Source organism: Bos grunniens, chromosome 1, assembly GCF_055505025.1.
Source record: "Bos grunniens cultivar Pamir isolate PY7600 chromosome 1, Bosgru_T2T1.0, whole genome shotgun sequence".
Lineage (NCBI taxonomy): Eukaryota > Metazoa > Chordata > Mammalia > Artiodactyla > Bovidae > Bos > Bos grunniens.
Genome location: NC_141165.1, coordinates 35,662,501 through 35,685,657, shown reverse-complemented (window position 1 = coordinate 35,685,657; position 23,157 = coordinate 35,662,501). Strand labels below are relative to the sequence as shown.

The 23,157-nt window shown below is 36.3% G+C and overlaps 1 protein-coding gene across 1 annotated transcript in view; it reads left to right on the top strand.

The window, feature by feature from the left end:
* The first annotated feature begins 1,066 nt into the window (after window positions 1–1,066).
* Window positions 1,067–23,157, top strand: part of PLSCR5 (phospholipid scramblase family member 5) — a 25,586-nt gene continuing 3,495 nt past the window's right edge. The window contains exons 1-6 of the mRNA XM_086316886.1: window positions 1,067–1,239; window positions 6,770–6,933; window positions 11,943–11,985; window positions 13,984–14,204; window positions 16,395–16,556; window positions 21,786–21,947. Coding sequence (XP_086173012.1) covers window positions 1,227–1,239; window positions 6,770–6,933; window positions 11,943–11,985; window positions 13,984–14,204; window positions 16,395–16,556; window positions 21,786–21,947 — 765 coding nt within the window. The 5' untranslated portion in view covers window positions 1,067–1,226. The remainder of the gene's footprint in view (window positions 1,240–6,769; window positions 6,934–11,942; window positions 11,986–13,983; window positions 14,205–16,394; window positions 16,557–21,785; window positions 21,948–23,157) is intronic.

The window sequence follows — 23,157 nt, the reverse complement described above, 5'->3', positions numbered from 1 at the left end:
AAAATTAGCTGGTCCCTTGTGACTATAATTTAAAATATCATGTTTGATAGTTCTAATAACAACTTACTTGGTTTAGATCAAAGTTTTATCAGATGCCCATGGCAAACATTAAGAAATTAATAAACATAAAATATAATTTAAAAATACTAGTCATATTTATATACCTTTTATGCAAAATGATAACTCGGATAACGGTAGCTCATTTCAACCTCGAACACTTCAAAACAACAACAAAAAGAAACACCTCTTTGCCAAATAGGAAGAACCTACACTTTTGTTGCTCTACAACCTGTGAGCTGTCTTTATGATTTTTCATTACTATCTGTGCCTTCTCAGGCCACTTAACTATTTTTAGAAGTAGACAGTGTGGCTGATAAAGTAGTAAATCCAACTAATTCAACCTCTCCAAATTATATTAACCAGGTCACTGACTTGTTGAGCAAAATCTCCATGGGCATTGAGAAATATCAGCTGGCTAGTCAAGGTTACAGTTATTTTTTTTCCCTTGGAAAAAAAATGCAATGCAGTTAAATATTACCTCTATGTTTCATTTAACTTTAGATTATTGAAGGTTTGCATTTTCAAATTCCTCTGATTAATAAAATTCAAAAAATAAACTAAATATATATTTATGCATATAAATAGCATAAAATAATTCTTTTCTTGTTTGTTACAGGGAGACAGAGTGGGAAGAAATCCTGAGAAAACATAAGAATACGACTGCCCAAACATTTACAAAATTTAAAAAATATCTTTAGAACTGTCAGAAACCTACATGTGATAGAATGTTTTATCACAGACTCTGTTACAGGAGATTGCTAGAAATTAGAAAAATGAAATATTTCGGCTATTGCAGTGAGGGAAAAAATACATATTTCAAGAAATAATTTTTAAATATTAAATGGAAATACAGTCCATAAAAATAAGCATTGCGTATTTTCTTTCCTGGGTTTTTATTCTTTTCCAATTGGTCCTTCAGCCACCAAGTGGGATGATGGTTTGTGAGTAGTGTGTACTTTTTATGATGGCTTTGTCTCCTCCTGTTGTTCAAAATGATAAAACACAGCATCCGGAAGCTGCAAGGCTCTCCCTTCCTCTGGTGTTTGTAAGCTGACAAGAAGCAGACACCCTCTGAAGTTCTATGCCTGCTGTGTTTCTCTTTGCTGCAACAAGAAGAGCCTTTCTTTTAACCTGGCTGCCTTTGGATAAGTGACTCAGACATATTCATGGCCTCTAAAGGTAAGAGTAAATATAGACAGCTAATAATATTTCCCTTATGACTGAAAATATAGGTTGTAAGGTGTTACAATCAGTGAGATTGATACTTTAAAACCTGTCATTTAGTTCTTTGGAACTTTGTAGTTTTTAACTTTGAATGCCAAAGAGCATATTGCATTAAATATATTTAAAAAAAAACCAAACCCACTCTACCTAAAAGAATCCAAAAGTTAAGATATAAACAATGTTTTTGTTATCATAAATATAAACCTTAATGAGAAGAGCTGCAGAGCAAAATTTAGAATAGGAATATTTAATTCGAAACACAAGTTGATATTTCCAGTTTAAAGAGATTGGTAGAAAACTTTTCATACATAAGTTAAAAGTGTTATAGTTCAATATTTTTTAATTTCCTATCTGCTATTTAAAATATGTGATACAGGCATTTATTGTAGAGAATTAAACGTGTGTTCTCAGGAGATCCTAGTAAATTTAATGGACTAGAAGCAAATATTTCTGAACAACGAAGCAAAAATCTTTGAAAATTTATTTGATGGTAAATTATACATAAAAACTAAACAGAAACTAATTTAAGCAAACAGATTAATTAAAGACTTTGGGAGGGGGGACTGGTAAATTCTCCTCACATCCCTGAAAATGTAAATCTCATTAGTGCTGTCTCAAAGAACTGCTCAGAAGAAAAGGGATATGCTGCTTTTAGGTAATGAGTTGCAATCTCACTAAAAACACTTGTGAAATGATATAAAAATGAAATTATAATGTGTTTTCATTCCATTATCAGAAGAAGCCATTAAACTCTGAGCTCTAATGAACAGTTTTATCATGAAGAATTGTGATCAGTATAATTGGTGGAAACCTTTTAACCTAATTACAAATAGGATTAACAGAGTCCACCGATTTAAAATATCCTAAATTAAATTAATGATCTACATCAGAGAAATGTGTACACTTATTTGCTTCCTTTGTCAAAACACACTTAGGATGCTTTTTAACTTGAAACAAAGGAAGTAATTTTTTTTTCACTTTTTGTCACCATACACTAGTCTCTGAGTATCACTGGGAAAGTTCAAGCAAATTGTAAAATATAGACATGAAACTTCAAAATCATGAATTTTAATATATGTGTCTCATTTTTATATTTGAAGACAAAATCTTGGCACGTTCTTTCCTTCATTTAAGACTGACACTAAGACTCAGTCCGAAACATTTCATCACTTTATCAAGTAAGAGTTACAGCAACAACTGTAGCCTGTACGGTAAAGAGTTGCAGAGGATGTGAAATATTTATAAGCTGGTTATACATTTTTAAAACCGTAGATAGAAATTCAAAGCCAGATAGAAATTCAAAGGAGTTTCTTCTTCAACTGGTAGTCGTAGTCTTTGAAGAAACTTGTGACTAGAAAGCAATATTATGATCAAAATATGATTAATCTACCAAAAAGAGCAGTGATGTTCAGTAATGATAAGGGCTCAAGACTCAACTTAAGAGGTAAAACTTTAAGTAGAAAACTAACACCGTTTCTGCAACCCAGTCAAAATATTTAACGGATAAAGTGGGTAAAATATCTGCGAGAGGACCCTATAGAACTTAAAAATCTTGTTTCAGGGGGAAGTCACTTTATTATATTTTTGTGGAGTTTTATTCAAATAGATTTAAAGACATTATTTATACTGTCATGATGTTCTCTGGCCCATTAATCTGTATTGGCAGATAGCATTTTCCCAGGGAATACAGGCTAGTTGAACATTTCACACATTTCACAGGCAGTTCCGTCAGCACCACTAAATCAAAGGATAGTTTGGACTTTGGATGCCATTAGAACTGAAGGAATATTTGTGTGGTCTGAAGTCCCCTAGTTAGAAAAAACAAAAGCAATTTATGAACACTTTGGTCTCAAACTTAAAGTTTGAGAAAAACAGGCATTCCCAGGATGATCTAAACTGAACAGAAGCTTCAGTTTAGATCTTCAAAGGCTCTGCTGCTCCAATGTAAACCAAAATCCCAGAAGAGCAAGCAAGTGATCTCAGAATGGTGTTCTCAGAAGTGTCTGACTGAGCCTCGACTTCCTAGTAAAGACTTTGGACGTGATCTGGGCTGCAGTACATTAATGCCATGAAATCTAAAGACCTATGTGAGGAATGTAGAACCAGTTGCTAGACATTCAGTAACCCACCACATTCTGTCATAGCAAAATAATTTACAAGATAAATTTGGAGTAATTTGCTAATTTTTTTAACAGTAAAATTGACAAAAGAGAATCTAATAAGCTTTTATCAGTTATTAGAAATTAATCCCTACACATATTTTTTTTTTTTACCAATTGAAGGATAATATGGGTACAGTTAAGTGCATAAAAGGCACCAAACTTAAGCTCTGTGATTTTTAAAATCAGGATGCGCTTGTGTAGCCACTACCCAAGATCAAGATATAAAATATTTCTGGCCGCTCATAAAGGTCCCTTACTATTCAATAGCCATATACTTCCATCTCTGAGATGAAACACTATTCTGAATTTTATCATTTTAAACTAGTGTTCCCCAGATCACAATTTTGTCTCTGTTCCTCTGAAAGTCAATAACAACAGTGCTTTTGGCACTACAGCCAATGAAAGGATGTGTGTACCCTTTTATTATTTTCCAGGCGCTATTGCTAATGTGGCATTCGCTCCTCTCCCAAATCTGACAGTGTTACATAGGCTTCCTCTCAGTTTTCTCAGCTATTCACTCTTGGGGAGAGGTTCTCATTCAGGCCCCTTTCCCTAGAGCAAGAGGAATTCTGAAGTCTATATCCTTTGTGTCTGTCCCAGATCTGAGAGAAGTTCAGGATGGGGGACTTTAGGGAAGCAAATTGCTATAATACTGTCAGTATGGGGCTCTATTTTCATGGGGCCAAATGACAAGTTTGTTTCCATTCAGTCACACCCCTAAAGCATGTCCAAATGCTAAATGTCACAGACTAGTATAATCTTAGAGATCCATTTTGTCTACTCCCACAACCTTATGGTTAAATAAATAATTGGACCATCTGGCAATTAATGTTCCTCATTAACATCAAATGTACACATGACCTTAATGAGCCAATTGTTCCTAGTAACAGTTTATGTTAGTGTCCAAAGGACCACACCTTGAAGCCTATATTCGTTCACCATTTTTTTTTTTTTTTAAATCTCTCTCAAGTGCTCATACAGGACATGTTTGGGAGACAATGAATGAAGAGGAATGAATACTATTCAAAAGAAAATCAGTCCTTTCTTCAAATTTACTCTTTAGAGGTTTAAAAGATTCAGAATAATACTGCCCCTCAACAGACACACACACAAATTACATGGACTTGGGTGTCAGTGCTTAAGGGAGACCATTTAAATCTACTGTGAATTATAAAGCTGTAACTCCGATTTTAGTATAAGTACAATGAATGCTTATCCAAATCTTTGTGCAGCTGCCATAAATATCTTCCTCCTATTAATCCAGAGCCAGTTTTCCTTGTCCTTCCCATTCATAGGTCTTCAAAATAGTCTAAGTTTGTTGTTCATTGTTGTTCAGTCACTGAGTCTTTTCTGAGTCTTTGCGACCCCATGATCTGCAGCATGCCAGGCTTCCCTGTCCTTCACTATCTCCCAGAATTTGCTCAAACTCATGTTCATTGTGTTGATGATGCATCCGACCATCTCATCCACTAAGTTACTTTTCTTCATAATGGCTCCTCTGATATTTGAAAACACATATCATGAACCTTGCTCTACACATACACTCAATCTAAAATAGCAACACGTAAATGAAATGAATGCACATGTGAGATGTCTGACAATGTGACTTAATAAAGATGAGAAATGAGAACACAGATAGTCTTGAAAAAATTAATGGTATCTAATGAAGAAGACGGAGAAGGCAATGGCACCCCACTCCAGTACTCTTGCCTGGAAAATCCCATGGATGGAGGAGCCTGGTGGGCTGCAGTCCATGGGGTCTCGAAGAGTCAGACACGACTGAGCGACTTCACTTTCACTTTTCACTATAATGCATTGGAGAAGGAAATGGCAACCCACTCCAGTACTTTTGCCTGGAAAATCCCATGGACAGAGGAGCTTGGTGGGCTGCTGTCTATGGGGTCGCACAGAGTTGGACACGACTGAAGCGACCTAGCAGCAGCAGCAGCAGCAGCAGCAGCAATGAGGAAGATAGTCAAAGGTGGTCATGTGAGAAGAAAAGGGAAAAATAATAGTAGAAAGGTAATAAAGTATATTTTTAATGAAAAAGAAGAATTTTGCATGTACCCCTTATAGGTCATATGCATAATATCACATGGGCTCCAGATTAATGCAGGATAAATAGTAAATTTCCAAATTTCAATCTAATCGATATCTACCTAAGAGATAATCAAAATAGTAACAATTTTACCTGGCAATAATATAGAAAACAGGTGATTATTTGAAAAATCAAAGCCAAACATTTTATAATTTTCTAATTATTTTATCTTTTATAATGTTGGATGAGCTACAAAGGGATTAACACTGTCAAAAAAGATTTTGCTTGCGTATTGGGAAATCACAGCTAAATTTAAATATTACACTGCCCTTAAGAATCTCATAAATTAGTTTCAAATATTCCCATTAGTTCTCAAAGTATATATTGTTGGTCCCACAGCATTAGTTTATCTGGGAACTTATTAGAACTGCAAATTCTCAAGCTCCATCCCCACTCCATCCACTGAATCAGAAAGTCTGGAGTGAGCCCAGCAATGTGTGTTTTGCTAAGCCCTCCAAGGTGGTTTTTGGTCTTCCCAGGTTGCACTAGAGGTAAAGAACCCATCTGCCAATGCAGAAGACATAAGACACGTAGGTTCAATCGCTGGATTGGGAAGGTCCCCTGGAGAAGGAAATGGCAACCCACTCCAGTATTCTTAACTGGCAACACCCATGGACAGAGGAGACTGGTGGTCTATAGTCCATGGGGTCACAAAGAGCCAGACATGACTGAAACAACTTAGAGGCAGGCCAGGTGGTTCTGCTGCAGGCTAAAGTATAAGAACCACTGAATTAAATCTATGCATAGTGGAATGACTGATGAAAAGAGACAAAATAATCTTGGAAATTATGAGGCAATTTCATAATATTTGAAGAAAGGAGAATATACTCAAAAATCATTAAGTATGATTCAAAACGTATGTCTAAGGTCATCCTTTTATGAGTAGAGAATACCTAGTTTCTTTAGTCATTGATTTTCCATTTGTAGTTTATAATCTTTCAGTTCTTTGAATAGAAGTTTCACTCGCTTTCAAAAAACATATTTTCTAAAATGATTTATTTTGCCCAAATTATCCAACTTTTTCTCACAACTACATTCCTTTTTCTCTGGGTTCAAGATGAAGTGGTGGTGACAGTGAATATAGAAAATGAAGGAAGGGGCACTGAAGCGAGAGGCTAGGTGGAAGATACTCTACCTTGTGAATTAAGCAGCAGGAAATATTACAAGACGACTAAATAAAATGGTCTACATTTACATATGGTCTGGAACTGTCGTTCTCTTGCAGATGCAGAGAACCAAAGAAGCAGAGGTCCGCCTGGCTTTCTTCCGGGAGCTTCAGACCCAGACCATGGTCTTCATATCTTACCTTCCAATCCAGGGTACCAAGTATGGCAGCGGGGTCCCCCTCCACCAGGGAATCTCCCTCCTGGCCTAGAATATTTAAGCCAGGTGCTTTTCTCTCTCTATTTCTGCAAAGTTTTTTTCCCTTTAAGACAAATGCAAACTTGGTTTCTTCCCCTCCAATCAAGACTAAAAACTTCAGCAAATAACTTATTGAAGTGAGAAAAGCATTATACAATCTGTCTTTTATTTATTTCTATTACTTGGCAAGAAACTTTTGCCTTGTTTTATAACCACTTCTATTTTCCTTATTTACCTGACACAGAGAGAAGACTAAACATTTTTGATTGAGCTGTTTAGCACCTTATCCTTCTTCTCCTCATTGCTCAAGGTGTCAGCAAATTTAAATCCTAGAGGAATTGTCTAATATGTCTAGTCACTTACAGTTATTTAATTAAAGGATATTAATTGAGTACCTGCTATAATCAAGGCACATAAATGGTATAAAACCTAGTTCCTCTCATCCAAATGTTCTGCAACCTTTTTGGCAAAGACAAAAAAATATTGAAAAAACATTTTGTCAACAATTAAAAGTGTTGACTTTTAATTTGGGCAGGTGTACAGAGAAGAGAGGGCTTCCTTGGTGGCTCATGGGTAAAGAATCCACCTGCAATGCAGGAGACACAGGTTCAATCTCTGGATCAGGAAGATCCCCTGTGAAAGGAAATGGCAACCCACTCCAGTATTCTTGCCTGGGAAATCCCAGGCAGACAGAGGAGCTGCCTGTGCTACAGTCCATGGGGTCGCAACAGTTGGACAAGGCTTAGCGACTAAACAATAAAAGAGAAGAGAAAGGCTGCTAAAGATCAACGTACTCAGGAGAGACTTTCTCAATGAGTTGAGAGCTTAACATTGTCAACTGAATCTCAAAAGGTGGATGGAAATCCAAGAGAAATCAAGCTATCAAGTTAGCATTACTGTCTTCTGATATTTTTGCCATCTCTGAGCCAATTTGCTTGAAAGATCATATTAAGTATAGTCACTGTTCTAGTCATTGGAGGGTAAGCAGTGATTCAAGCCTTATAATAAATCAGTCAAGAAATATCATCTGAATTTTATGGCATATAAGTTGCAATTGATATTTGTATATATTATTGATGCTTTAATATTTATCTTACACACGATTAGAAATACACTAATATTGAGATGTCAGCACATGTGCTGCAATTTTCAGCTTGTTTGGCACTCTTTCTAACTATAAAGTCTAACTCCTTTATCAAAATCAAATCTCTGTGTTAATTCCCTTAAGGTGCAAGAGATTTCTGTTATGCCTGATAGGGTTTAAGCTGCACACAGCATATGTTCCTGGGAAAATGTTTATAATTGCAGATGCCTTCTCCAGAAACCCACTGGCAGACAAATGTACTTTAGAGACTGGAGAGCTCAGGGAGATATGTAAAAGAGCTGGAAAAGCTAACCTACCATCTTCCATCTGCAGAAAGGATCAGCTGTAATAGCTGACTAGAGTTGATTAACTGCTGCAAGCTGTTTGGGAATGTTGTCAGACAAGGTTTCGCCAAGTATAAAAGTGATATACCAGTGCCAGAGGGCTGGGGTTTGATGATCACATATGGCCATCACATATTCTTCTTCCATCCATGAACGATGACATACCCAGAGCCAGATGCTTGACATGAACACACTTTTTTTTCATATTTGATAGAGATATGAGCCCACTGGCTTCAGTTCTAAAACAAAGTCAATTTTCCAAATGTATACCTTTGGTACTCTTTTTCAGAAAACAAAAATATTTCACAAATTGGTGGGTATTTTCCTTCAAAGGGAATGGATTTTATAGTCTTTATACTAAAAGAACACATTTGCTTTAAAGCAGTGCATACAGAACAGGATGAATAAGCATTTAAAAAGTTTTTAATACTTCCAGTTTGTGAGAAACATATATATATACATATATGAAGAATTTTGTAAGCTTTTATCTAAAAACCACAATAAAATTATGAATATTTGAAAATAGTGCATGCTTCAATAAACAAACAGGAAAATACTCAATAAAAATGCTTCCAAATTAAAATCTCAATGTAAATATTTAAAAAATCACCTACTCTCTTTTAATCATTATTATCCAGTAACTATTGATAATCATGTTTTCACTAACAAATTGAAAATAAACTCCCAGGTGGCAAGTGTATGTGTGTGTCTGTGTATATGTTTATATACACATACATATAAAAATATTTGTATGTACATATATATTTACATATGTATGTGTATACATGTATGTTGTTCATGTATTATAGATTGTCCTGAGTCACTTCAGTCATGTCTGACTCTTTGTGACTGTATGGAAAGTAGCCCGCCAGGTTTCTCCGTCCATGGAATTCTCCAGCCAAGAATATTGGAGTGGGTTGCCATTTCCTTCTCCAGGGGATGGGATCAAACTATATTCATTCCAAGTTAAATTAACATATTCATAATAGTCAATAACATTTTATCCTATAAGCATCAAAGGATGACTTTTATTTAGTCACCTACAGATCAGAGTACTGAGTTAAAATTTATAAAGGCACATGTAAGATTCCATTTATTTTGAAGTACTAGGTTGACCAAAAGTTTCTTATGGTTTTCCTGTAACATCTTATGGAAAAATCCAAATGAACTTTTTGGCCAACCCAATACATATATTAAATTGAATCATTGATACCTGTAAGCCTGATAAATTATACATATGGATTGTTCATATATTTCCAAGGCTGTCATTCGGTGTCCATTCTGAAGCTTTCTTACTGTAGGAGTGCTCTGCTTGTCCTAACACCTGAATACAGGATGTAATCTGTTTAAAGTTTCCAACTATTCCTGGTCCATCAATTAATAGCAAAAGATGAAAAGGCTCTTTTGGACCACAGTTTATAAGTGGCCCAGGGCTACTTAAAGGAAACTAGAAGAACAACCAAAACCAGGACCCTCATATCCAGGAGGTTTGTCCACAGGTTTGGCCACATTCGAGGTTATTAGAGACGATGGGTGAGTATAAGAGTAAATAGGGAGGAAAGGTACTCAGAAGTTCCACAGTGTCACTTAAGAATTGTTTCTCCCAGTTCCTAAGATTAGTTAAGTTATGCTGGTACAGCAGAGTAGAGAGCAAGTTGAAATCCATGGTATCACTGCCTGGGTTCATATCCCAGCCTAACCACTTACAAGCTCTATGATCTTGAGCAAAACCACTTTCTTTCTCTGGGATTGTTTCCTCACATGTTACATGTACATTACATGTTACATGTAATGATATCCTGTTCTCTGATGTGTGTGAGGACTAAATCAGACACTATGTCAAATATCTAGCACAGTGACTACCTCAAGGTGGTCATTAAATAAACAACCACTATTATTAGATGTTAGAGATGCACATTTATCCTTTTCAGCCAATAGTCTCTAAAGTTCAGGGCTGAAACTTGATCCATGACATAAATAGTCAAAGTTCCTAAACTCAAACCTTACTTTCACACCCCAAAACTTCTTCTCCATCTCTAAGTTATGCCTACACACTGGGGGGAAAGAAAGTGCTAGTCACTCTGTCGTGTCCAACTCTTCAACACCCCATGAACTATAGCCCACCAGGCTACAGTCCATGGAATTCTCCAGGTAAGAATACTGAAGTGGGTAGCCATTCCTTCTCCAGGGGATCATCCCCACCCAGGGATCAAACCTGGGTGTCCCTCCTTGAAGGCAGATACTTTACCATCTGAGCCTCCATAGATGCACTGCTAAATAATCATGTGTGCCCCTTCTCTTCTGTCAACCCTCCTTTTCCCTCAAAAGAGGAAAACAGAACTAACAACACTACATAACAAAGACCAATTCCGATTTCTTAAAGATTTAGTCGTAGTTGTTTAAATATGTTCTAGAATATCTTATATCATAAATTATTTTTGTAAAAAATATATCTGTGAATCTTGGAGAGGAGGGCATATGTACACTCTTATCAGTAATAAGAAGAAATGATACTAGCTTTTACCTCTACCTCAGGATATACAAGAAGAATAAAGGAAATAAGATAATTTCATATTTTCAGGGTTTGTGATTGCCCAATCAATTCCAAATGTTAACAATTACTACATTTATTTGAAAGTTATCAGTGAGTTTGTTAATGTGAAAAGAGAATAAAGTGAAAATTTTAAGGCAAAATAGAAAATTAAGCATTCAAAAAGGCAATAATCAGTACTGTATTCAGTGCTCATGATTTTATCTTAGTGAATCTTTAAATGCTGCATATGAAAATTAAAATATACACAGATAAAATTCATTCTAAGAACATATTTTAAATATTTCCTTAAAAAAACCCATTTGTATTATATTCTGTTTAACACAGTCACATCTCAGCTACCTGTGACTAATTTATCTCTGTAAATTAACTTCATTTCTAATTGCATAGGCAAGTTTTAATGTGTCATTCATTTAGAAGCTAACTCTTTTCTGCTTAAACTGGTATTTTGTTGACAGGATTTATGGATTTTTTTCCCTTAGTTCAAAGAAAAGTGTGACTGAAGAAAGAAATTAAAGAATTGCCTTTCTCAGCTTTAACAGACTTTTCATCACAATCAGGAATGAGTTACCACCTGACAGAGTGAAGTAGTTAGGGCTGAGAGGAGAGGCCAAGCATGCAGATCATTACTGTTTGTATCCTCTTCGTTCATTTCTTTTAAAGAGAGAGTGAGAAAGAAGTTTAAAACCTCATAGGCATTCTTATTCAGAGACTGTTTAAAAATATTCTCAAGGGTATTGGTATAATTTCCAAGAGCTATCTTATCACCACAGGAAAAACACAGAGCTAACCACAGTTCCTATTCTTATTCAGAGCAATTTTGCTTTGAAATTTTCAAGGTTCTTGTAATTTTTACTTGAGTAAAAACCATGTTAGCTTTTTTTATTTTTTTCCTTCATTATAAAATGTGAGTTGTTTTCTACCATTTTCCACACAGAGAACATGAAAAACACCTAATTTCATGAGTCCAGTAAACAGGTTAATAGTAATAGCTGCAAAGGTTTTCAAAGACCTGTGATGTAATACTTTGTATTTCCTTCATGTCATCTTTTAACAGTTAGACCTGATAATTATACACCAGCAGGTGGAGCTTCTTGGAAGTAAGTACATTCTGTAATTATTAAAATTGTTAAATTATTAAAATTATTAAAGTATTTTATAAAGTTAAATGTTTAGGAGAGAATTAAATAAAAAAGAGCACTAGGTCTATTTTTTTTTCTGGGAAGGGTTTTTTAATTTATTTTTTAATTGAAGGATAATTGCTTTACAGAATTGTGTTGTTTTTTGTCAAACACCAACATGAATCAGCCATAGGTATACATATGTCCCCTCCCTGTTGGACCTCTCTCCCACTGAAAGTAAAATTATTAGTCTGATATACATAAGCCTAAAAGCATAAAACTCCCCAAATCTTTGATGATATTGTCATTAGGAATGTAATATTATTTTTAATCTTGAAGTAATAAAAGCTACTTGGTCATTTCCATGGCTGCTAATAATTTAAATTTTCTTAACAATTTCAGACATGGAAATTGAGGCTGAGACCAACAAAAAAACATCAAAATAAAGTTCTACTGTTTTATCATACTGTCAGTGATTCATCAAAAACCAAGTCATTTAACAGGGCACAAATTTATAATGCTGAATACACAAATTACTTGAGTATGTTTGTCCTTAATATTCTAGATAACACCTAAAGTATGTCAAAATTGAAATAAATAGATAGCATGAAGCTGTAGTTCAGTTCAGTTCAGTCAATCAGTCGTGTCTGACTCTTTGCGACCCCATGAATCACAGCACACCAGGCCTCCCTGTCCATCACCAACTCCCGGAGTTTACTCAGACTCAAGTCCATCGAGTCAGGGATGCCATCCAGCCATCTTATCCTCTGTCGTCCCCTTCTCCTCCTGCCCCTAATCCCTCCCAGCATCAGAGTCTTTTCCAATGAGTCAACTCTTCACATGAGGTGGCCAAAGTACTGGAGTTTCAGCTTTAGCATCATTCCTGCCAAAGACATCCCAGGGCTGATCTCCTTCAGAATGGACTGGTTAGATCTCCTTGCAGTCCAAGGGACTCTCGAGAGTCTTCTCCAATACCAAATTTCAAAAGCATCAGTTCTTCGGCGCTCAGCCTTCTTCACAGTCCAACTCTCACATCCATACACGACCACAGGAAAAAACCATAGCCTTGACTAGACAGACCTTTGTTGGCAAAGTGATGTCTCTGCTTTTCAATATGCCATCTGGGTTGGTCATAACTTTTCTTCCAAGGAGTAAGCGTCCTTTAATTTCATGGCTGCAGTCACCATCTGCAGTGATTTTGGAGCCCAGAAAAATAAAGTCTGACACTGTTTCTACTGTTTCCCCATCTATTTCCCATGAAGTGATGGGACCAGATGCCATGATCTTCGTTTTCTGAATGTTGAGCTTTAAGCCAACTTTTCCACTCTCCACTTTCATTTTCATCAAGAGGCTTTTTAGTTCCTCTTCACTTTCTGCCATAAGGGTGGTGTTATCTGCATATCTGAGGTTATTGATATTTCTCCCAGTAATCTTGATTCAAGCTTGTGCTTCTTCCAGTCCAGCGTTTCTCATGATGTACTCTGCATATAAGTTAAATAAGCAGGGTGACAATATACAGCCTTGACGTACTCCTTTTCCTATTTGGAAGCAGTCTGTTGTTCCATGTCCAGTTCATAGATATAGTACCAAATAGATTTTTAGATAGAATCATTAGTTTCACTGTGAGTTGTCCCAGTAAATTCCATAACAATGACAGAATAATTTGAGTATGATCCTTCTTTAGAGCATTGCTTCCCTAGTTGTAAAGTACTACAAGTGTCCAAATAAGTCATATAACTGGAATCAAAATTTATCAATTGCACAGCTCTTTTCACAGAGTCTGCTTTGATTTCTATGGCTAAATCCTCAAAATTTAGAGTACAGAAATAGATTTGTCTGAAGAAGATACCATGTACTTAATAACTAATCAGTCATGCTGCTTTCTTCTAATAACACTACTATTTTTACTCATATAAAGGTTTGATACTAAGCAGTAGCATGATTTTGATAATTTTTTTTTTTTTTTTGCTCCATTAGTGATACTGGGCACTGAGACCGCCAACAAATATGAGATTAAAAACAGCTTGGGACAAAGAATATACTTTGCAGTGGAGGAAAGCATCTGCTTCAACCGTACTTTTTGTTCCACTCTGCGATCATGCGTTCTGAAGATCACCGATAACTCAGGTCAAGAGGTGATTACAGTCAACAGGCCCTTGAGGTGTAACAGCTGCTGGTGCCCTTGCTACCTACAAGAGGTTAGTCACTGACCTGGGTGTGCTTTTATTTTCCACAATTGGAAAGGTTAGCAATTATTTCTTTAATAAATGACATGCAGCTGGCGATACAAGGTCATTAACCTTTCAATTGTTGAATTAGAATGTTGCTCCTTTAAGATCAGAACAGCTTAAGGATTTGGTGATTCACTAATATTTTTTTTTTCATTTCCAATGAAAAACTATAGTGGCTTCCGTGGTGGTAACTTGGAAAGACAGCTCATGCATCATGTAAATGAGACACATCCTCCTGAATCTCTGTATTAGCTAGGTAATATCTGTAAGTTCCACCATTAAGCAGATCTACTCTTCATCTTCTCATTGGTACAAAGTTCAGGGAGTGCTGAGTGATACTAAACTCTCCTAAAGGAATCTCCTGGGTCAGTATTATTTTTAGAACAGTATCTCATGTTCCATTTACCCATTTATGATAAACTTCAAGGTTCAGCAAAGAGTGTGTTATTCTTCTAGAGGGAATCATTTGATTATTATATTTTAATATATAATAGATTTTTATCACCTTTTAGTAAATCTATAGTAATAACTTTCATGGACATGATGCAGTTAAGTTTATGTGGAATATATACTTACTTTGATCTCTTTGATATCAGGAACCTCTAAGTGAGAAGAAATAGATTTTACTCTCTACATTTTGCAATAGAGGAAACTGAGGCTTAGAGGGGCCTCACCTGTGATCACACGTCTAGAATATATCATAAGAGGGATTTGATCCAGGTATCTTTTTTCAAACCCAAGTTTCTTTATTGAGGACCTATGTATAAATATTGTACTTAGCACAATGGGAAGTAAATATTAATACAGAACTCTCCTTAAGTAGAGAAGTTTCTAACAATATATGTTGAAGCTAATTCTGCAACTCTTTATAGGCAATTATCTGGTCAAGTGATAGGATTGCTAAGGTACTCAAATTCTTGCAGCCCAAGAATTTTCATCCTTTTACTGGGGATATTCAATATCTAATATGCCCCAAGATGCTAAAGTCAGTATAACCCAGAATATGCACCCATTATAACATTTCTGACAGTTAATATTTTATTTCAAAGTAACCCCATGTCGACGACAGAGGATGAGATGGCTGGATGGCATCACCAACTCGATGGATGTCGGTTTGAGTGAACTCCGGGAGTTGGTGATGGACAGGGAGGCCTGGTGTGGTGTGATTCATGGAGTCGCAAAGAGTCGGACACGACTGAGTGACTGAACTGAACTGAACTGAACCCCATGTCACATAAATTAAACATAGGATGCATCCTAATACTGATTAGTATATTTTTAATTTGGTTGAAATCAAATCAATTACTTTAGAAGTGATCCTAGAACAAATCTATGTAATTCTAAGAAGTCTTGTTGAGAATACCTTTATCTATCCAAAAACACTACAGACATGCACATAAAACTATGAATTTAACAAGAAAAGACAAAGAGAGATCAGATGATGGAGAGTTGGCTTGGTTTAAAAGCAAACAATATTCATCATTTTCACCCACTCCAGCTTATTTTATTAATACAAAGTATTTGAATTGGCTAAATAAATATGTTGAAATACAGTATTATGGACAATTAAGAAATTAGGGGGATGAATGATAATGGAGCAAAATACTAGTCAGCTCTGAAAATGCAAATGATATTCTTTTAATGCTTTGGACAAAATGAAACAGAAATCACATTGGTGTGTAACAACTGTAACTCTGCAAGAAGCATTTGTTAGCACAGAGAAGCTGAAGTTGATAAATCAAAGAGGAAAAAAAAATTATAAGAATCAAGACGTGAGGCTTAAAAATAGATGTGTGTTGTGACAACAACCAAGAGGGGATAAATATGAAGTACATTAAAGGAAACAACTTCAATGCTTGTCCAACTATTGTACTTGGAACAGACATGGCAAAGAAGCCAGTATCCCAGGGTCAGAAGACAGGCCTGGGGTAGGTTTTCCTTAGGGAATGAAGATCAAAGACATGGACTTTTAGTGGATCATGAGGAATCTATACAGTGAATTTCTTTGTTTCTAAAAATTATTTTAAAAATCCAGTATAGCATAGAAGCAGATATTTAGAATCTTTTATATACTGTTTAGAAGTAAGCAGACATTGTAGTAAAATTAAAATACAATAACCTTAGGAAATCTTATTTTATTATTATCTCTTCCTACAGTTAGAAATCCAAGCCCCTCCTGGTTCTATAGTTGGTTATGTTGCACAGAAGTGGGACCCCTTTCTGCCTAAATTCACAATCCAAAATGCAAACAAAGAAGATATTTTGAAAATTGTTGGTCCTGGTGCAACATGTGGCTGTTTTGGCGATGTGGATTTTGAGGTACGATTGACAAATGAAGGACTGTTTCACTTAGGTCCTGATTTTTTGCAACATAATTCAATTTTTTAAATGTTCAAATCATGAAATATTTCTGAAATAAATTCAGAAAATAATATATTTGTGAAATAATGGAATAAGTAATATTGTGCATGCCCATAATAACTCATAATTCCAGAGACATAAGTTCAAGAATTTTTTTTAGAACATACTACAAAAATTTGATGTGTGTGGAATTATAGCACCTATGGTATAAAGCAAATATATTTAGTTTAGAATCACTGAAATCACATCTTCTTTCCTATATCCCTGGTGGTAACATATTCCAAATCTGATCTCAAGAGCATACTCCATTAAAATATCATTAATTTAAAAGCTATGTAAGTAAGACTTGCTAACTTCTTTTTGTGTAACAATCTATTTCCATATAAACATATGTGTGTAAATCAGAAAGCAGTAAGTACTTGCAAACTCAATGTGTAATATGAACTATCTTAACAGCTTTGTTCAGTTGCTAGGTGGTGTCCAATGCTTTGCGACCCCATGGACTGCAGCATGCCAGCCTTCTGTATCCTTCACGATCTCCCAGAGTTTGTTCAAATTCACATCCATTGAGTTGGTGATGCTATCTAACCATCTCATTTTCTGCTGCCCTCTTTTCCTTTTCCTTAACAGTTTTGCCTAGAAATAAATCTTAGAGGAAATAGTCTAAGGTATGTACTCCTCAATTATAAGGCTTATTTTTATTCTATACTCTTAGGAAAGTTATGCCAAGAATTTTTGGAGTTATGACAGCCCATTTTGTAAAATGTACATTGTATTCTAGGTGAGTCATGTGCCCTGAAATCCTGTAAACTTAATGTCCTATGTGAGATACACATGAATGAATAGAGTGAATAAACAAAAAAGAAATACATACTTTAGACTATTTCCTCTAAGATTTATTTCTAGGAAAAACTGTTAAGGAAAAGGAAAAGAGGGCAGCAGAGAATGAGATGGTTAGACAGCATCACCAACTCAATGGATGTGAATTTGAGCAAAATATTATACAGTGGAAGTGAGAAATAGATTTAAGGGACTAGATCTGATAGATAGAGTGCCTGATGAACTATGGACTGAGGTTTGTGACATTGTGCAGGAGACAGGGATCAAGACCATCCCCATGGAAAAGAAATGCAAAAAAGCAAAATGGCTGTCTGAGCAGGACTTACAAATAGCTGTGAAAAGAAGAGAGGTGAAAAGCAAAGGAGAAAAGGAAAGATATAAGCATCTGAATGCAGAGCTCCAAAGAATAGCAAGAAGAAAAAAAAAAAAAAGCCTTCCTCAGTGATCAATGCAAAGAAATAGAGGAAAACAACAAAATGGGAAAGACTAGAGATCTCTTCAAGAAAATTAGAGATACCAAGGGAACATTTCATGCTAAAATGGGCTCAATAAAGGACAGAAATGGTATGGACCTAACAGAAGCAGAAGATATTAAGAAGACGTGGCAAGAATACACAGAAGAACTGTACAAAAAAGATCTTCATGACCCAGATAATCACGATGGTGTGATCACTCACCTAGAGCCAGACATCCTAGAATGTGAAGTCAAGTGGGTCTTAGAAAGCATCACTACGAACAAAGCTAGTGGAGGTGATGGAATTCCAGTTGAGCTATTTCAAATCCTGAAAGATGATGCTGTGAAAGTGCTGCACTCAATATGCCAGCAAATTTGGAAAACTCAGCAGTGGCCACAGGACTGGAAAAGGTCAGTTTTCATTCCAATTCCAAAGAAAGGCAATGCCAAAGAATGCTCAAACTACTGCAGAATTGCACTCATCTCACATGCTAGTAAAGTACTGCTCAAAATTCTCCAAGCCAGGCTTCAGCAGTACGTGAACCATGAACTTCCAGATGTTCAAGCTGGTTTTACAAAAGGCAGAGGAACTAGAGATCAAATTGCCAACATCCGCTGGATCATTGAAAAAGCAAGAGAGTTCCAGAAAAACATCTATTTCTTCTTTATTGACTCAGTCAAAGCCTTTGACTGTGTAGATCACAATAAACTGTGGAAAATTCTTCAAGAGATGGGAATACCAGACCACCTGACCTGCCTCTTGGGAAACCTATATACAGGTCAGGAAGCAACAGTTAGCACTGGACATGGAACAACAGACTGGTTCCAAATAGGAAAAGGAGTACGTCAAGGCTGTATATTGTCATCCTGCTTATTTAACTTCTATGCAGAGTACATCATGACAAACGCTTGGCTGGTAGAAGCACAAGCTGGAATCAAGATTGCTGGGAGAAATATCAATAACCTCAGATATGCAGATTACACCATCCTTATGGCAGAAAGTGAAGAGGAACTAAAAAGCCTCTTGATGAAAGTGAAAGTGGAGAGTGAAAAAGTTGGCTTAATGCTCAATATTCAGAAAACTAAGATCATGGCATCTGGTCCCATCACTTCATGGGAAATAGATGGGGAAACAGTGGAAACAGTGGCAGACTTTATTTTTTGGGGATCCAAAATCACTGCAGATAGTGACTGCAGCCATGAAATTAAAAGATGCTTACTCCTTGGAAGGAAAGTTATGACCAACCTAGATAGCATATTAAAAAGCAGAGACATTACTTTGCCAACCAAGGTCTGTCTAGTCAAGGCTATGGTTTTTCCAGTGGTCATGTATGGATGTGAGAGTTGCACTGTGAAGAAAGCTGAGCGCCAAAGAATTGATGCTTTTGAACTGTGGTGTTGGAGAAGACTCTTGAGAGTCCCTTGGACTGCAAGGAGACCCAACCAGTCCATTCTAAAGGAGATCAGCCCTGGGTGTTCTTTGGAAGGAATGATGCTAAAGCTGAACGATGCTAAAGCTGAAACTCCAGTACTTTGGCCACCGCATACGAAGAGTTGACTTATTGGAAAAGACTCTGATGCTTGGAGGGAATGGGGGCAGGAGGAGAAGGGGACTATAGAGGATGAGATGGCTGATGGCATCACCGACTCGATGGACCTGAGTCTGGGTGAACTCTGGGAGTTGGTGATGGACAGAGAGGCCTGGTGTGCTGCAGTTCATGGGGTTGCAAAGAGTCAAACACGACTGAGCGACTGAACTGAACTGAACTGAACTAAGAGTTTTAATATTTATGGTATTGTTTTTTAGTGGCTAAGTCATGTCCTACTCTTTGGCAAACCCATTGACTGTAGCTTGTCAGGCTCCTCTATCCATGGGATTCTCCACTCAAGAATACTGGAGTGGGTTACCATTTCCTTTTCCAGTGGATCTTCCTGACCCAGGGATCAAACCACATCTCCTGCATTGGCAGGTGGATTCTTTACCAGTAAGCCACCATAAATCCCATTTATGGTATAGAGATGACCTAAGTAACTTCCTTTATTTTCTATCTTCTACTTCCACACAGAAAGTGAAAGTTTATATCACTTTAAGCCTTTGAATGAGAAACAGGGCAAGCAAATGAATAGTGGATAGTTTAATTCTAGATTCCTTCTAGTTGAAAAGAACTATAGACTTTTTCATGTGAAATTATTAGTCTGAATTTATGTGGTACATTAGCCCAGAGAAGTTTTTCAAATGAAAAATAGGACTTAGGTTAGTTATAAAGGAATGACCTTGTAAATGTCTGAGTATAACACAAAAATGAAATTAAGCAATGACTTGTAATATCTTCAAGAGATGGGAATACCAGGCCACCTGACCTGCTTCCTGAGTAATCTGTGTGCAGGTCAAGAAACAACAGTTAGAACTGAAAATGGAACCACAGACTTGTTCCAAATCAGGAAAGGAGCATATCAAGGCTATATATTGTCACCCTGCTTATTTAACTTATATGCAGAGTACCTCATGAGAAATGCTGGAATGGATGAAGCACAAGCTGGAATCTAGATTGCTGGGAAAAATATCAATAACCTCAGATACACAGATGACACCACCCTTATGGCAGAAAGTGAAGAAGAACTAAAGAGCCTCTTAATGAAAGTGAAAGAGGAGAGTGAAAAAGTTGGCTTAAAACTCAACATTCAGAAAACTAAGATCATGGCATCTGGTCCCATCACTTCATGGCAAATAGATGGGGAAACAGTGGAAACAGTGGAAGATTTTATTTTTGGGGGCTCCAAAATCCCCGCAGATGGTGATTGCAGCCATGAAATTAAAAGACACTTGCTCCTTGGAAATAAAATTTATTACCAACCTAGACAGCATATTAAAAAGCAGACATTACTTGGCCAAAAAAGGTCCATCTAGTCAAAGCTATGGCTTTTCCAGTAGTCATGTATGGATGTGACAGTTGGACTATAAAGAAAGCTGAGCACCAAAGAATTGATGCTTTTGAACTGTGGTGTTGGAGAAGACTCTTGAGAATCTCTTGGACTGCAAGGAGATCCAACCAGTCTATCCTAAAGGAAATCAGTCCTGAATATTCGCTGGAAGAACTTATGCTGAAGCTGAAACTCCAATACTTTGGCCACCTGATGCGAAGAGCTGACTCACTGGAAAAGACCCTGATGCTGGGAAAGATTGAAGGCAGGAGGAGAAGGGGATGACAGAGGAGGAGATGGTTGGATGGCATCACTGACTCAATGGACGTGAGTTTGAGTAAACTCTGGGAGTTGGTGATGGACAGGGAGGGCTGGCATGCTGCAGTCCATGGGGTCACAAAGAGTCAGACACAACTGAGTGACTGAAGTGAACTGATAATATTTAAGCAAATCAGTAATTATAAAATCTTACCAATAAAAAAATAAATTATACTTGGAAATTAATTTTATCTAAAAAATTTCCTCTAAAATCTTTCTCAAAAATATTCTTTCTTTGTTTCTTTTCTTTTCTTTTTTTTTTTTTTGCATGAAGAATTCAGATTTAAAATATGGACCTCAGGTAGAAGGATTATCATCATGGTTAGACTATGTAATTTAAACTATGTACCTGCTGCCATCTTGTGGCAGTCTGGCCTTAATTACTTATTGCAGTTAAATTCTCAATCCGCATACAGAAAGGAGAAAAAAAGATTATGATGGTTAAAAAAAATGTCAGAAAAACAAAATTCCTGAATAACAAACTGGAAAGTTAAATTTACAAACCTAAGATTATATAAAGGAATGAGTGCCATTGAATTGTCATTTAAAGATGATGAATAAAATTATTCTTATATCTCATGAAGTAAACATGGAAAAATGTAAAATCATAGGTTTCACCTTCAAATTTACAGCCTCTTATTTTCTTTTCAAAGGTGAAGACCATTAATGAAAAGCTTACAATTGGAAAGATTTCCAAGTACTGGTCAGGCTTTGTGAACGATGTTTTCACCAATGCTGACAACTTTGGGATTCACGTTCCTGCGGACCTCGATGTGACAGTCAAAGCAGCCATGATTGGTGCTTGCTTTCTGTTTGTAAGTGTGGTCTTAAAGATTGAGGTGGTTCATTTCTTTCCTTTTCACTTGTCAGTTATTACAGAGCCATCCCGTTTCACATAGTTTTTACCCCACAGAGTCAGTTTTATACACAGTTATATACACAAACTAGTTTGTGGCCAACAGTGTTTAGAAGTCAGAATGTAACAGCCTGCATTCATATTGGGTAGCCTTCCTCCAGTGGCCCTCAAATCCCCTCTTCTCAAGGATGGATTCCCTATCTACATCCTACTCATCGTTTCTCAATATTTGAATTAGCCTTCTCTTTCGACTTTCAACTTTTTCTTATTTTCACTTCCAGTGAAAAATATGTAAACACAAATAATCACATTATTTATCCTGGGTAAGGTTCAGGGCTGTTTAATTGCTTACCAAGGAGTCAGGTGATATTCAAAATGTGAAAAGTGCAGTTTTCTTGCCCTTTCAATAACTACACAGGTACGTGAGTAAACAGAGATGAGTTAATATATAGCCGTTTCTATTATTACAAAGATATAATGCCTTTGTCTTTTCTTCTCAATTTAACAATTTCATCAAAAACATTTTCTTTTAGATTGCTGATGAAAGAATCGAAGTCAAGTGATACTTGTGCCAAACTCTGACCTGATTTTCTCTGTTCCCCACTTTCCTTCTAATTTTTCCCTCATTGCTTACCTTTTTCAGCTCTTGCACTCACAAAAGTTCATGGAATTTTAAAGTAAACCTTCATTCTTCCTCTCATGTTATTCTTCAAGGCTTTAGGATCCTAAATCTTATGGTTATGTTAATATGTGCTACTGTGGGCAAAAAAGTGGTCCTATTTACTTAGGCTCTTCTAGAGACACTTGAGAGTTATATTAACTAAAAATAATTCCTTGGTGATGCCATTCATAGATACTTAGAGTTTAATTAAAAATAAATATAGTAGCACTTTTTCTGAGAGCAGCTTTAGAGAAATTATTTTAACTTATTGATTCCCTATATGGGTAGAGATAGAATTAATATCAATACACAGAGTGCTAGGCTTTTATACTAAGTTGTCTCTTACTCCATTTTCATCTATAAATGTAACCAAGTCCAGTCAATCTTTCCTGTCACCACATACTTTTTCATTTTTCCATTCTCCTTATCTGTTTAACAAGGCTTTTAATTTGTCACTTCCTACTCCCTTCTATTTTTTGACCATTCTGTATTTTGACACCAAACATAC